This window comes from Aspergillus ambiguus (genome assembly GCF_047715705.1).
Source record: "Aspergillus ambiguus strain CBS 117.58 unplaced genomic scaffold BDV59scaffold_51, whole genome shotgun sequence".
In the NCBI taxonomy this organism is placed as follows: Eukaryota; Fungi; Ascomycota; class Eurotiomycetes; order Eurotiales; family Aspergillaceae; genus Aspergillus; species Aspergillus ambiguus.
The window spans coordinates 1,664-15,986 of NW_027395564.1; the positions used below are offsets into that span (position 1 = coordinate 1,664).

General features: G+C 56.3%; 6 protein-coding genes across 6 annotated transcripts; 3 read left to right on the forward strand and 3 right to left on the reverse strand.

The window, feature by feature from the left end:
• Positions 1–262: 262 nt before the first annotated feature.
• BDV59DRAFT_134865 (uncharacterized protein) lies at positions 263–951 on the forward strand. Its single transcript, XM_073687044.1, has one exon. It carries the CDS (start codon positions 400–402, stop codon positions 769–771), a length of 372 nt encoding a protein of 123 aa, XP_073543469.1. The 5' UTR covers positions 263–399; the 3' UTR covers positions 772–951.
• A 1,149-nt stretch (positions 952–2,100) lies between these two features.
• BDV59DRAFT_196208 (alternative NADH-dehydrogenase) lies at positions 2,101–4,002 on the forward strand (the record flags this gene model as incomplete). The annotated part of the gene is made up of 4 exons (XM_073692682.1): positions 2,101–2,434; positions 2,499–2,837; positions 2,900–3,871; positions 3,929–4,002. The coding sequence occupies 4 exons, from the start codon at positions 2,101–2,103 to the stop codon at positions 4,000–4,002; spliced, it is 1,719 nt and encodes a 572-aa protein (XP_073543470.1).
• A 374-nt stretch (positions 4,003–4,376) lies between these two features.
• BDV59DRAFT_134876 (dynamin-related GTPase MGM1) lies at positions 4,377–7,704 on the reverse strand. The gene is made up of 3 exons (XM_073687045.1): positions 7,300–7,704; positions 5,207–7,228; positions 4,377–5,141 (listed from the first exon to the last, which is right to left on the reverse strand). The coding sequence occupies exons 1-3, from the start codon at positions 7,595–7,597 to the stop codon at positions 4,705–4,707; spliced, it is 2,757 nt and encodes a 918-aa protein (XP_073543471.1). The 5' UTR covers positions 7,598–7,704; the 3' UTR covers positions 4,377–4,704.
• Positions 7,705–7,940: 236 nt separating this feature from the next.
• On the forward strand, positions 7,941–9,447 carry BDV59DRAFT_134892 (glutamine amidotransferase subunit DUG3). Its single transcript, XM_073687047.1, has 4 exons — positions 7,941–8,065; positions 8,115–8,210; positions 8,270–9,002; positions 9,060–9,447. Exons 1-4 carry the CDS (start codon positions 8,051–8,053, stop codon positions 9,344–9,346), a joined length of 1,131 nt encoding a protein of 376 aa, XP_073543472.1. The 5' UTR covers positions 7,941–8,050; the 3' UTR covers positions 9,347–9,447.
• A 45-nt stretch (positions 9,448–9,492) lies between these two features.
• BDV59DRAFT_187913 (PIG-Y family protein) lies at positions 9,493–10,803 on the reverse strand. The gene has a single exon (XM_073691312.1). The coding sequence runs from the start codon at positions 10,644–10,646 to the stop codon at positions 9,549–9,551; it is 1,098 nt and encodes a 365-aa protein (XP_073543473.1). The 5' UTR covers positions 10,647–10,803; the 3' UTR covers positions 9,493–9,548.
• Positions 10,804–11,583: 780 nt separating this feature from the next.
• Positions 11,584–13,669, reverse strand: BDV59DRAFT_134880 (nuclear and cytoplasmic polyadenylated RNA-binding protein pub1). Its single transcript, XM_073687046.1, has 5 exons — positions 12,984–13,669; positions 12,809–12,910; positions 12,100–12,747; positions 11,914–12,046; positions 11,584–11,853 (listed from the first exon to the last, which is right to left on the reverse strand). The coding sequence occupies exons 1-5, from the start codon at positions 13,362–13,364 to the stop codon at positions 11,684–11,686; spliced, it is 1,434 nt and encodes a 477-aa protein (XP_073543474.1). The 5' UTR covers positions 13,365–13,669; the 3' UTR covers positions 11,584–11,683.
• Positions 13,670–14,323: the final 654 nt, after the last annotated feature.

Sequence of the window (14,323 nt, forward strand, 5' to 3'; positions counted from 1 at the left end):
CCGGATGGCGCCGTATGGCTCCTGTTTTCGCCTTGGCCACGCAGTTTCGTCAAAGGTACCGTGCATCGGTTTCGAGGTTGGCGGTCGTAGTGTCTACGCGAGGTCGGCCGTCTACAGGCGGTAGGTCTATTGTCTGGATTTGAAATCTGGTGGGTGTATGTACGGGGTGCAGATGGATCGGACAAGGTGAGTACGGGGTGATGGCTTGAGGTGTTGCCTCTTCGGGCAGCCGACTACTAACTACACCGACTCTCGCCTGGATCTTTCCCCACGATCTGTGGAGTGTTCTAGTTCAGTCTAGAAGCTGCTGTCGTGATTGCATCTGCAGCGTTGACCGCCGAGACTGCCCATGGCTACGTCGGTTGAGGACTCGTAGAGAGGACCGTAGGTCTAATCATAATGGAGAACCTATTCCGTAGGATGTGGTCAGTAGATCTATGCAGCAAAGCATACGCTCGGTTGCCCTGTTCCGGTAAGCTGGGCTGGGAACCGATGCATCGAGGTGAATGTATGACGTTGCGTCTCCTATTGACCGTCCATGCTATGCTGAAAGGCTGGGGATATTGCTTCGTCTGCTGCACAAGCTTAATAGCGTCTGCACTATGGGAAAGTTACAGGGGTAGATGTCGGGTCATATGGCAATTACGGTGCATTGGAGCTGGTTGGCAATCATATCCCAGACATTTGTCGACTGGTGTGCGGTTATCGCGGTTGGTGATGTCGAAGGCGACCCCGTTTTACCTGGTTCGCCGTCGATCTGCAGGACGATGATGTTGTGTGTTGGCTAAGTAGATGTCTATGTGCTTGTCTTAGCATGTTGATATGGGTGGCTCTGCAAATAGGGTAGGGCGTAGACATATAAATATATATATATCTCTCTCTTCCCCTCCACTGAGTGGTCTGCGAAGAGCCGACAGACACCGGCATAGCACACATCCAGTCAATAAGAGACACAAGCGCGGATATACGAAAGATAGGCAAAGTGGGATGACTGATCTTCCGGTATACGCATCGAAGTTTAGACGAATAAAAGGACATTCACCGTGGGTAAGGGTTTATCTCGTAAACGCTTTTCCCTGGACGGGTTTTCAAGCGGGAAAGTGTTTACCAGCGGCTCGATTGTGTCCAGACAGTGAAACTCCATACTGCGCGGTATATATAGCTGTGATGGCCGGCCAACAGCCCCAATGATGGGATATGAGACTGCAACCAGGGAGATGGGAAGGGGCCTGGGAAGGGGCCTGGGAAAAGACTTAACCCCTCATCCTGTGCGGAGGTCAAACATAGACAGCAAAAGGCCTCAGAATTGGGGTTCGACAATCCTATCACCTAGTCTAGTCGTCCTGGGGACGTGGACGAGGGGTGAACAAGTAACGCAGGGAAAGGACAGATTCCCCGCTCCACACAACAGAGCGAAGAGGAAGAAACGGGTCAAACAGGAGAGTGGATCTGGCTTCCCCGGATTCACATCGTGAGGCATCATCCAAGCTCAAGCGTGACGTGAAACGGATCTGGATGCGGGAGAACCCGGCGGCGATTCGGGAGAGACCGTAGCTGAGTCAGCACGTAGATGTAGAATCGTCCTGTGTAGATAAGTATAAAACAAGAAAGAAACATGTCTCTGTCGGGTTCTACCACTACCGATAAGCAATAAGAATCAAGAGATTCTCCTAGTATCTCTGCATCTAATCTCCAATTCCCCTCACGACCCCTCACAGCCCTACCGGCGCTTAATTTTCCTCTCTCGGGAATTTCCCCTCAGCAGAAAAGAAAACCCGAAAAAAATCTCTATCGGCGCCAGGAGGCGAGACCCATAAACCCAGAGACCCAGCGACCCAGAGCCCCATCGGGCGGTTCTTCTTGTTCGCAGGAATTTCTCCAAAAGCAGCTACACCGATTCGCCCAAAAGAGCTAAACATTTGGATTTTTTCTTTCTTTCCTTTTTTTTTTTTTTTCATCTCCATCAACAATTGCTTCCTCTTCCCTTTCCTTCCCTCTCCCCTCCCTCCCTCTCTCTCTCTCTCTCCCTCTCACATATCCATCCCTGTACATCCTCTCCCCTCTATCCCGTCGACCGCCTCTCGAGGTTGGAAGTACAACATGGCTTCCCCTTCAGTCATGCAGCTGTCGTCGCTGTCGCGCAGGTCGCTCTCGACGCGCGTTTCCTCCCAGCTCCTCCATTCCTCTCGTCCCCTGCGCTCTACCGGCTTCTCCCACCAGTCCTTCCAGCGCGTCGCCCGCCGTTCCTACGCCGACGCTGCCGCTCCCTCCCCGAAGCCCAAGAAGCGCTTCCGCTTCCTGCGTTGGACCTGGCGTCTGACCTGGCTCTCCGGTCTGGGAATGGTTGGCGCCCTGGCCTACAGCATCTACGACCAACGCCATCCCCTCGAGCAGTTTGAGCCGGACCCGAACAAGAAGACCCTCGTCATCCTCGGTAGGTCGTTCCCGTCCTATTTCGAGTCTTGTCATCGCGAGATTGAGAGATTGACCGTCCTTAGGTACCGGATGGGGCTCCGTCTCCCTCCTGAAGAAAATCGACACGGAAAACTACAATGTCGTCGTCATCTCCCCCCGCAACTACTTCCTCTTCACTCCCCTTCTGCCCTCCTGTACCACCGGTCTGATCGAACACCGCTCTATCATGGAACCCATCCGTAACATCCTCCGCATGAAGACCGCCAACGTCAAGTTCTACGAAGCCGAGGCCACCAAGATCGACTACGACAAGCGCGTCGTTCACATCAGCGACGATTCCGAAATCAAGGGCGACATCTCCCACACCGAGGTGCCCTTCGACATGCTCGTCGTCGGTGTCGGCGCCGAGAACGCTACCTTCGGTACGTATCAATCCCGCGAAACCACACCCCCCGGGCACCCAATACTAACTCCCCATCCCCAGGCATCCAGGGTGTTCGCGAACATTCGTGCTTCCTGAAGGAGGTTGACGATGCGCAGAAGATCCGCAAGCGTATCATGGACTGCGTCGAGACCGCCATGTTCAAGGACCAGACCGACGATGAGGTCAAGCGTCTGCTGCACATGGTCGTCGTCGGCGGTGGTCCCACCGGTGTGGAGTTCGCCGGTGAGCTCCAGGACTTCTTCGAGGAGGACCTGAAGAAGTGGATTCCCGACATCCAGAAGCACTTCCACGTGACTCTGGTCGAGGCCCTACCCAACGTGCTCCCCATGTTCTCGAAGCAGCTGATCGACTACACCGAGTCCACCTTCAAGGAGGAGGCCATCACCATCCGCGCCAAGACCATGGTCAAGAACGTCACCGACAAGTACATCGAGGCCGAGGTCACCAAGCCCGATGGCTCCAAGGAGCTGGAGCGCATCCCCTACGGTCTCCTGGTGTGGGCCACCGGTAACGCCGTCCGCGGGGTCGTCCGCGATCTCATGAACCAGCTCCCCGCCCAGAAGAACTCCCGCCGCGGTCTGGCCGTCAACGAGTATCTCGTCGTCAACGGCACCGAGAACGTCTGGGCCGTCGGCGACTGCGCCATCACCAACTACGCCCCCACCGCCCAGGTCGCCAGTCAGGAGGGTGCCTTCCTGGCCCGTCTCTTCAACACCATGGCCAAGACCGAGGCCATCGAGAACGAGCTCAAGGCCCTCTCCGTCGCCCAATCCCAGGCTAAGACCGACGAGGACCGCAACAAAGTCTTCGACGAGATCCGCGACCTCCAGAAGCAGCTCCGGAGGACCAAGCAGATCGGCCCCTTCCAGTACTCCCACCAGGGAAGTCTGGCCTACATCGGCAAGGAGCGCGCGGTTGCAGACATCAGCTGGCTGAGTGGCAACATCGCAAGCGGTGGTACCATGACCTATCTCTTCTGGCGCAGCGCCTACCTGAGCATGTGCTTCAGCAGTAAGTTTCCACTTTACCCGGATGATCTGCCCCCAAGACTAACACGACTTCGTCTAGCCCGCAACCGTGTCCTGGTCGCCGTCGACTGGATCAAGGCCAAGCTGTTCGGCCGTGATGTCTCCCGGGAGTAAATTCCCAAGACGCCGTTTTCTTCCTATGTCCATGACCTTTTTTTGAGCGAGATTCCCTTTCTCTCCGACGCTTCTATTCCCTAGATTCTCTTCTTACGCCGTTTCCACGACCTTCATCTTCTCTCTCTCTTCTTTCCTTTCCCTGCATTGCTGATGTCACTTCGACCCTATCGGACTGTCTTATGCATCTCCTGCAGTGTCTGCTCTACCCTGTCCGTCCCCTTGCGACGAGTATGCCCAGGTAGAGTCCTGGGGATGTTAAAAAGCGCTAATACCGTTTTTCCCATGTGTTTTATATGTGTATCATCTAGATAGACCGGGTGTGGGATTATTGTTTAGACTTCTGTTTAGAATTGGCCATAATCATTTCCTTTTCTCTGTTCATCTTTACCTCCTCAGCCTCTTTCCTTTCTTTTCCCTGAATTATTAATCCTTCATTGCATCAATCGATATACGGACGCTGCACATTTCCTGTTCAAATAGAAAGAATGGCTCGGGATCTTTGCCTGTATATATACTTCTGTAGGGAGTCATCTTACAGTGATGAGATTAGAAAAGCAGTCGCCACAACAACGCCTGCCCTAGGTATTCTTTAAGCTATAAACAGGTCCTGATTCAGGTGGTATACAGGCATGGAAGGGGAATAGAGGGGAGGAAACAACAACGCCACGAAGTGCATCAGAACCCAAAACGACGAACGGTCTAAAAGATATTCCACCCACGACTCCTCTGTTCCTTCGAGGGCAAGGGCCTATCCGAGTTCCGCTTGCTGCGGCCGTCTAGCTGCCGGATACTCTCGATCTTCTGCAGCGCCAGCTCCAGCAACTCCTTCTTCCGGATCACGTCGAGGTGCTTCCGGACGCGGGGGTCCTCCCGGGCGAACCGCTCGACCTCCGCGTCGGAGAGGTGGCGTCCGAGTCGCATGTCGAGCTCGCGGGGGAAGTTGTAGTAGAACTCGGAGAGGAGCTCGACGTTGAGGAAGAGCACGGCGGTCGAGGTGAGCTTGTCGGCGACAACGTCGAGGAAGACCTCCGGGCAGTAGTATTTGTTCTTCTTGGAGGAGCACTGTTTGGACCGAACGGCGAGCAGCCGCATCTTGATGAGCTCTGCTCGGTCGCGGAGGAACACGCTCTCCCGGCCTAGTCATGGATTTAGCGTGAATCGGACCATATCAAACACATTCACGTTGAGGCTGGAAACATACCTTTGGCTAGCAGGGCAGAGCTAAATCCGCCCGCCCCACCGGTGCCGTCGCCCTCGAGCACCACGTCGCCCCTGCGGACCCGGTCAACGAACGCCATGACGTCCTTGAGCTTGCGCTTTCCGATGAAATCCTCCATTCGCTTGTAGGCCGCCTCGCAGGCTCGAAGTTCCTCCTTCAGCACCTTGCTGACGTTCTCCCTTCCCTTGGCCCATTCGGGGTCCTCGACCTCGATCTCAAACTTGTAGGGCTTGATGCAGTTCTCGACCTGGTCACTGGTGCTGAAGAACCGGTCGTTTAGGATGCTGGTGTAGGCATCCTCGATCTGTTTCTGGGCGTAAGGATGGGAGGCGAAGGTCGAGTTGGCTAGCAGGCGGTCAACGTGGGTTTGGATGGCGTTTGCGACCACCGTCGTGGCGAGCCTGCCGATACCGAGTTTAGTCAACGCGGAGGTCGACGCATCCAGCTTGCGCCGCCAGTATTGCGATTCTGGGTCCGCCTTGGGGAGGTCACTAAGAGGATCCAACTCGGGCATCGGAGGCGTCAACTCGTCTATGGGTTTGTTCCAGTATCTCTGCGCCAGGATATCCATGACGCGCTGGTCTAGTTCATCCTTCAGCATTTCGCGGACTTGAGGTCGGCCGAAGCTTTCCGCAAACGCCTTGAACGAGTGCTTGAAGCCATCTAGGCTCTCGGCAAGATACGACTCCGCGCTCAAGGGACGGTCGTTGTATTGAACCTTGAATTCGTAGGTTGCTTCTTCCAGTTCTTGGCTGATGGCGTCCCTAGTACCCGCTAGGCTCGATGCCATCGTTTGCTCGAGGACGTGCATAAGCTTGTCCCTCAACGTGTTCACACCAACGGAAACGCCCGACTGGGAGCCGAATTCGGAGGGGTGCGCGGAGAAATACGCGTTCTCATTCCGGAGGATCGCGCTGGTGATATTGCCGCTCCCTCGGGAGAATAGGGCAGTGGTTTGGGGAATTCGCGATACCACCCCGACGTAGCCCAGACGCAGAGGGTACTTCTTATCCGATAGGATGCTATAGCCGCGATCCGGGTCAACGAGATCCATCTTTGTGATGACACCGATCGTTCTCTCGCCCCGGGGATCTACCCGGCGACTAGCGCGGAGCGCCGTGGAGTTGGCAAGGTCGACATCGGCAGCGGATATAGCTAGGATAACGTTCGGCGCCTGGATGTACTTGTCGCAGAGATCGGAGATCTTCTGTTTTAACTCCGCTGGCTGGTCGTGTCCAGCAACCTGGATGTATCCGGGAAGATCGATGAGGGAGAGATCGGGAACATTCGGAGAGTAGATCGAAAGTTGGATCGGGTCATCGCTAACGCAATCCTTCTCGGGAACAGCGAGGTTGAGATCGGTGAGCGTCCGCTGAATCTGGGAGAAGTCGGTGATTTTCCCGAGGCCAAGGGCCGGGAACTCGCCATATTCAGCCTGTCCGTTCGGCGTGTTGACCAGGGTCAGCTCGATGGGGCGCCGGGTGACCATGTTGGAGCCCTTGGGAAGGAATTCGTGTCCGACAATGGCTTCGAGCACAGAGCTCTTGCCCGATGACTGCGAGCCGATAACGACAATAGACGGCAGGGTGAGGGTGTTGGACTGTCCCACGGTCTGGAGGATGTTTCTGATCTCAATCATTTTCCGGGTAAGAAGCATCATCTGGTCGTTCTCCGCCATATCCCGGTTGACCCGTTGGTCCTCCTCGTCGGATTCATACCCCAGGACCGACCCGGCGGCTGCACCAGCCGCGGTGCTCACACCAACCCGACTCTCGTTTGGCTGATGACCGCCTCCGGACGAACCACCCCCGCCCGACTGAGCGGCCTCGTCCATGCGGAGGATTTTCTGCAACCACTCCGGAACTTCGATGTCTTCTGTAGTTCTCTGCCAGCCGCGTTGCGTCTGCTCGGCCACACCCTGAAGTTCGCCGAATAACGTCGAGGCGGCGCCGCCGGCAGTCTCCCCCGCGCGTCTCAACACGTCCATCGCGTAATTCCCCGCCTCTACAGAATGACCCGTTAGTAGGACGCGATCACGACAGGAGAAAGTCAGAAGGGAAAAAGGACAAACTTACGGGTCGCTTGGTACTGGAAGTATGCCAGGCCGGCTACGGTAGCCCCTCCAAGCATAGCGGGAACGCGCGCCAGCTTCAACGCCAGCTTGGGGAGCATCCGGGAGAACGAGATCGCCCGCACAGCGGGAACATTGTGAATGCCGTTTGCGCCGACGGGCCATGCGCGGCCTCGAAGGGCGGCGCCCCCGTCGGAGCGGAGGAGACCCCCCGTTCTGGCGCCGGCGTTGTGCACATGGCGGGCTAGATACCCCGTCCGCAGAAGCGGAACAAGACGGTGGGAGAGTATTCTCCCGCTCATGGTTCCTGGAATCTCATACACGTCGCAAAGAGAACGGGTGGGGAAGTTGTCATCTCCAGGCTGGAAGCCAGTGCCGTTGGAATGTCTGGAGGCGGCAGGAGAAAAACAGGTTGACGACAAGAACGACGTCGTTGGATGTCGATCCCGCCCCGTGACCTGCGCGGGTGGCCGCTTCGTCTCCCGTAAAAAGTTCGGTGTGAGTCACGTGGTGCTGGATGGCGACATGCTTTAGGATCTCTACACCGACTGCAGCGTGGTCGTTGTCGTTGTCTTGTGGTGGTGCTTGTCGAAGAACCCGTCTTGTCGCTTGTCTCTTTCAATGCCTCTGGGGTGAACCACCCGAGTGCTTGTATCAATCCCCGGGGATCCTCCTGTGGAGACGTGGATGATTCACTCCGCCGCCTCCAGGAGTACTAACTGCTATCCACGATAGCAGCAGCAGCTATATCAACCATGTGTCGGTTCCTGGTACGCTCACAGCACCAACTGCCTTGATCCCAGCTAACCAACCCTCCAGGTATATAAAGGGCGACATGAGATCCGTCTCAGCAAGCTCGTCACCGAACCCAGCCATTCCATCCTGACTCAATCGTACGACTCCCGTCTGCGACTGGTACGTCACCCCTCTCCCCATGCAGATAAAACCACCCCATACTGACAGACATAACAAAGGACAACCGACGGCCCGTCAACGGTGACGGTTTCGGGGTCGGCTTCTACACAGACCCCAAGCTCGGGCCGGAGCCATGCATCTTCACGTCGACGCTACCAGCGTGGAACTGCGAGAACCTGGAGCGCCTAGCGTCGAAGACGTGCTCGAATCTGATCTTCGCGCACGTGCGGGCCACCACGGAGGGCACGCTCTCGGACAACAACTGCCACCCATTCCAGCACCAGACGCTGATGTGGATGCACAACGGCAACGTCGGCGGCTGGCACTACATCAAGCGCACGCTGGCCGACTCCCTCGCCGACCGGTGGTACCTGGGCGTCAAGGGCGGCACAGACAGCGAGTGGGCCTTTGCGCTCTTCCTCGACCTGCTCGAGAAGGAGGGCGTCGACCCCAGCGCCGACCCGGGCCCCGAGGGCTTCGGCCAGGCCCTGCTGCGCCGCGTCATGGTGAAGACCATCGCCAAGATCAACGAGTTCATCCGCGACATCCCCAAGCGGCATAAGGTCTCCGGCGTCGAGACCCGCAGTCTGCTCAACTTTGCCGTCACCGACGGCCACACCGTCGTGTGCACCCGCTATATCAGCAGCAAGACCGATGAGCCGGCGAGTCTGTACTTCTCGTCCGGGACGAAGTGGAAGGAGGGCCGCGATCAGGGCCATTTCAAGATGGAGCGCCATGACAAGGGTGCCGACATCGTCCTCGTGGCTAGCGAGCCGATTACCTTCGAGAGATGTAAGGCCCGCGGGCGTGTTTTCGTTTCGGGTATCCCGAGTGCTAACGGCGCGGCAGATAACTGGGTGTCGGTCCCGGCGAACTCGATCGTCACGATACACAAACAAACCGTTCTTCTGCATCCGATTGTCGATGAGTTCTACAGCGAGGACCTGAACCACGACCGTTCGTCGTGCTACGCGGTATCCAAGGGCCTTGTCAGCACAGCGCCAGGGACGACCGTCCCACCGCAGAACGCCACCGACTCGAGAGCCCCCGTTAGCGGTCCCGGGGGGGAGTCTATCACCGGGAGCCTGGCGCAGCACCAAATAGACTGCGCCAATACCTGCGCGTTATCTCACTGATGCGAAACTTGTGGTCCGTCCGGTTGGAGTTCGGGATATGGGTGTTCGGTCTGGTTACGTTGTAATGCATGGTTGGGTACGAGAGGCCGGCTCAAGATAAAGAGTCCTCACGCTACAATAAAATTGATTAATGATTAAATGGGGCCAAGGGCGCTCTCCCCAGTGGACTAATAAACTAATATACATGCACTTGTAAGTCCCATCATATATCTTCGCCGGAGATATTCGCGTGCTTGAAGTACTTCATCCCGACCCACGCGATGATCACCCACACCCACGACATCACCGCCGTCAGGATGATCAAAGCAGGGTAATACCCAACGATGGGCAGGGTGGGGTCATCCTCGAGTTCCGGAGGCGCATACGGCGTTTCACCGACGTCCCACGCCCAACTCCACACGCCGAAGCAGCTGCCCATGCCCACGACAAACACCAGCCAGGTCACGATGAGGATGATCCACCCCCACGACTCCGTCTCCGAGTAGTCCCATACCATATCCTGGCTACTGGCCATGTCGGCTGCGAGGCCCGTTTTGGAGCGATGCATCGCGCGGTATGTCGAGTCGGGCTGTAGCGCAAAGTACGAGTCCGAGCTGGACGACGCCGCCGGGAGATGCAAGCCAGCCGCCACCGCCGCAACGGCCGCATTGCTGTTCTTGACCCGGGGGAACGTCACGACGTCCTCATCGTCCGTGGTGACCTCACTGAGCTGTCGATGATCCGGGGCTGCTGCCGCCGCCGGGCCATCCAAGGAGCCGTCGTCCATCAGGCCCCACGTTGTCGGGGGGTTCCCATTTCGCTCAGGTATGTGCTGTGCGTGAGGGCTGAGAGGATCGGCGGAAGGAACTGAGTCGGTCAGGGGTCGCATGTCCGCAGCCGAGGGGAGTGGTTGTTGGCGAGGGTGCAGTTGTTGTGGACCGGACATGTCGCTACCACGCAACACGTCGATGGGGGTTCTGGCGGGCTTTTTGTCACGGTAGTCGAGCCGCGTACCCAGCAAGGCAGTTTTCCGGAGCGAGCCCCGTCTGCGTCGCGTCCTGCGGTGTTGTAGAGCGCTCGACATCGCCCGCCCTCCCCGTACTCCGGCGTCGAAGTCGCTGCCATCATCTCTGCCGATCTCCATGTTCGGGGCGGACTGGTCGGCCTGTATCATGCGGAGGAACGAGAGTCGCGAGAGTAACGAACCGGAGGAGCTGCGCTTGTGTCCACTGCTTGCGCTTCCCGAGCGCGTTCGCCCGGAGAGGTCATTGTCGTTACCCAGCGGGAGTGCCACGTTTTTGCCGTTGCTTGCATCTTCCATTGGCGCAAGCTGGACACACACAGCTCAGCTGGCCATTAGAATGCACACATGTAACAGGTTGGGTGCGGAAAGGGGGATCGCCAACGGAGGGAGAATTGTATCGGGAGGATGATGGTTCAGAGCGAGATGGCGGGATTGAACGAAGGGGACGGAAAGGAAGCTTTCCCGTTTTAGGGCAAGTTGCGGGCCCCACCCACCCCGACAGTCCCTTGTTCTTAATATAGCTGGTTTGGTCTATCTATGTATCAACCACCTTCTACCGTCCATCGTCCAGAGCAGAGGGGTAACTGAATACAGCAGAGGGGGCTGAGCTGACGGCGAACAGACGGCCAAAGAGATAATTGGTATCATAACTCAAGGGAATACTGAGATGCAAGAACAGCACGGCATCGCTAGAAAGACACGCGTTGAGTTGGCTAACCAAAGGTATTATCGCGATGCGTAGAAGTCACTGAATCGATGGGAAAATTCAAGCCGCTATCAGATAAGAAGTTTGCACCGGACGGTAAACGACAGCCCAACCTTTAAGGGTCAAACATACAGATTAAAATGAGAGGAAATGGCGTACGATACAATTCAAAAAACGGGTTATCAGATAATGATCCGAAGAAAACAACGACGAAGGGAACAGAGATACTTTTGGTTTATTCCGCAGAACGCTTGAATCGGAAGACCAAGGAGCTCTTGATCAAACTGGCGCATGTTGACGGGGAAACAAAGGGAGCATATGAATTTGACGCGACAAAGTGGACTTGGGGTATTGGGTGTACGATAACACACAAGATTTCATTTCGAAAGGAAGAAATTGAGAAGGAGGATGCGCTTGAAATCCACTGAGTGCGGGTAAATCATGAATGTTAAGTGTTTAAAAGAATAAGGAAGAGATATAGCGCTGAAAAATAGGGCAAGAGAGCGGAAGGAAGGATCGGAACTCAAGCGAAGGAAGCCAGCGTTTCATCACTCTCACGGTCGAAGGATAGCGGGGTTGTTCGGTTATCGCTCGGGGGATGGGATGAACGCCAGGGTCGACAACGCGGCTACGCCTGGTAGCCTGGGAATCCATTCCCATAGCTGGCATTGTTTGCTTGGTTCCAGCCAGCGGCAGGGGTGGCTTGTCCGCGACCATAGCCAGCATTGCCCGGGACCTGGCCGTAGGTTTGACCGGTCATTCCGCTCTGGTCCCAGCCGCGTCCAGCCGGGTTCGGTCCTACGTGGCACCCGTTAGCCATCAACATGAGCTGGAAGCAGTGTAGAGAGGGTGGTTTACCTTGAGGAGTCATCGGGGCTCCGGGACCACTGTACTGTGGAAAGAAGGGCGTGGGGTTGGCGTTGAAGGGAGAGGTGGCCTGCTGGCCGGAGAAGTTGTCGAATTGGCCAGTAGGAGGCCGGTCCTTGCCCCACTGCAACAGTTGTTAGTGAGGCCATGGAAAGAAGAACGACGAGGGATACATACACTGCACTTCAGAGGGCGTCCATTGACTTGGTACCCGCTGAGCTGGCAAATGGCCATGGCCGCATTCTCATGCGTGTCCATCTTGATGAAGGCGAAGCCACGGTCCGCTTGGAGACGGGTCTCGAGCACAAAGCCAAAGTTCTGGAAGAGCGGGACGAGATCATTCTGTGAGGTGTAAGGGGTCAGGTTACCCACATAGCACGTGGTCTGCCACTGTGGAGTCTGCTGGACGACCATATCGTAACTCTGCATGCCATGGGTAGGGAAATGGTGGTGGCCGAACGGAGTAGTAGGCGTCATGCCCATAGCGGCCATCGCTTGCTGCTGAGAAATCGAAGGTTGTCCCTTTTGGTTGGCCCAGTTGCAACGAATAGCGCGGGAGCCCAGCCATTCTCCATCCATCGTGTTCAATGCCTTCTCCGCGTCCGCACGCTCGCGGAAAGCGACGAACCCATAGCCACGAGACCGACCGGTCTTCATGTCCCACATCACACGAGCCTCAGATACCGAGCCGAAGGCCGAGAAGGCCTGGAGCAAGACCTCATCATTGACTTCATTGCTCAGGTCGCCGACGAAGATATGGAAATGGTTGGAGGTATCTTCCTTGTTGGTACTGTTCGATTGGTAAGCCCAGTTGACTCGAATCTCCTGCAATCATGGTTAGATAAAGTGCATCCAGCACAGGGCGCGGCGGATCGACGATGCATACCGACTGGTGGATTCGGCGGCCGTTGAGGGTCTGCATGGCCCTTTCGGCGGCGCCAGGATCGTCAAACTCAACAAAGCCATAGTTGTAACCTTTGCTGTTGAACTTCTGAGGAAGTCAGTCCGGCGGGGATTCGGGAACATCCACTTTGTCAATCACATGGTCGGGCCCGACTTACGTTCTTGTCGGGGATGATCTTCACGCTAACGACATGGCCGGTAGTCTCAAAGATTTGTTTCAGAATATCCTCCGTCACTCTCGGCTCCAGGCCACCAACGTAGAGCGCTCGCTTGTTCGGTTCAGGGGCGGCACGGCGCACGTAACCGCCCGCACTGGTGGGAGACATCATGCCGCCTGAGATAGGGGAAGTGATGGCCGTCGGGATCGGGTTGGTGTTCTGGGGGATCACCACAGGCGGGCGAGGAGGCGGCGGCATGTGGGAAGGATTAGCCTGACCATTGCCCTGGGAGCCATCATACTGTTGGCCTGATGCAGCAGCGGACGCTTGTGGCGGAGGAGGAAGAGTCGAGGCAGTCGAGGTGGGGGCGTTCTCAGTCATGGTTGAAGGACACGGGAAGCGAAGTGTAAACGGCAGACGGAATGGACGACTGTAGAGGAAGGAAAATGTACTGGTTAATAAAGTGAGGGAGGCGCTTGACGATGGGCGAAAAGGGTGAATGGTCGGATGCTATGGGGGACGACTGGGATGGAAGAGCCCTGAGGGAGAGGCGTTACACCCAAGCTGGCTTTTGGCGGGAAGCGGGAAGCCGACAGGCGGGGGCCCAACGATCGGTGGTCGATGACGGTGAGGAGAGCGAGAGGGAGAAAGGAAGAAAGGGAAAGGGAAGAAAGGAGAGGGATCATACAGGTGAATAAAATAAAGCCTCAGTAGGAAGCACGGAGAGAAACAGTCCGCAAGAGAAAGATGATGAAAAGGTCAGGGGAATGAATAGTCGGGGACGGTAGCTTCGTGACGGGATTCAAAGAGGAAAAGAGAAGAAGAAAAAGGCGCTAGGAATCGGAAGACCCAAAACACAGACGGTTCTCACTCAATCACGAGTCGAGTGGGATGTTTCTCTGATATGAGAGGAGAAGGAAGAAGCTGAAGAAGAAAAGAAGCGGATAACAAAACAGAGAGGAAAGGAAGAAAAACACGGGAGGACCCGACAATCAGGCCAAAAAAAGACGATGAGACGGCGCGAGAGATGAAATGAAATCAATGGAAGAGAAAAGGAAACCCGCGAAGCCAACGGAGAAGAGAGAGGGAGGGAGAGATAGAGGAAGAAGAGGGGAGAAGAAAGAAGAGAAGAGGAAGAAGTTAGTTAGCGCCGGTATGGAATGATGATCTGGATGGAACGAGGAGGAGTTTGGAAATGAGCAAGAGCGGCTCCGAGTGGGGAGCCCGCCACTAGGCCCGTTGGGGTTAGCCCCGCCTTAATCCCTTCATCCACCACCATCATCCATCACCACCTCGACGACGGGCGTTTCCTCCAGCTCCCCAACTCTATCCAGACGGTC

Coding starts and splice junctions, on each gene's coding strand:
- BDV59DRAFT_134865 (XM_073687044.1), top strand. CDS start 400: ATGGAGAACCTATTCCGTAGGATGTGGTCAGTAGATCTATGCAGCAAA.
- BDV59DRAFT_134880 (XM_073687046.1), bottom strand. CDS start 13,364: ATGACTGAGAACGCCCCCACCTCGACTGCCTCGACTCTTCCTCCTCCG. Junction 12,911..12,983: donor AGATCATCCCCGACAAGAAC/GTAAGTCGGGCC, acceptor CTTCCTCAGAAG/TTCAACAGCAAAGGTTACAA. Junction 11,854..11,913: donor AGCCCCGATGACTCCTCAAG/GTAAACCACCCT, acceptor GGTGCCACGTAG/GACCGAACCCGGCTGGACGC.
- BDV59DRAFT_187913 (XM_073691312.1), bottom strand. CDS start 10,646: ATGGAAGATGCAAGCAACGGCAAAAACGTGGCACTCCCGCTGGGTAAC.
- BDV59DRAFT_134892 (XM_073687047.1), top strand. Junction 8,211..8,269: donor ACGACTCCCGTCTGCGACTG/GTACGTCACCCC, acceptor GACATAACAAAG/GACAACCGACGGCCCGTCAA. Junction 9,003..9,059: donor GCCGATTACCTTCGAGAGAT/GTAAGGCCCGCG, acceptor ACGGCGCGGCAG/ATAACTGGGTGTCGGTCCCG.
- BDV59DRAFT_134876 (XM_073687045.1), bottom strand. CDS start 7,597: ATGAGCGGGAGAATACTCTCCCACCGTCTTGTTCCGCTTCTGCGGACG. Junction 7,229..7,299: donor CTTCCAGTACCAAGCGACCC/GTAAGTTTGTCC, acceptor GTCATTCTGTAG/AGGCGGGGAATTACGCGATG. Junction 5,142..5,206: donor CTCTGCCCTGCTAGCCAAAG/GTATGTTTCCAG, acceptor ATCCATGACTAG/GCCGGGAGAGCGTGTTCCTC.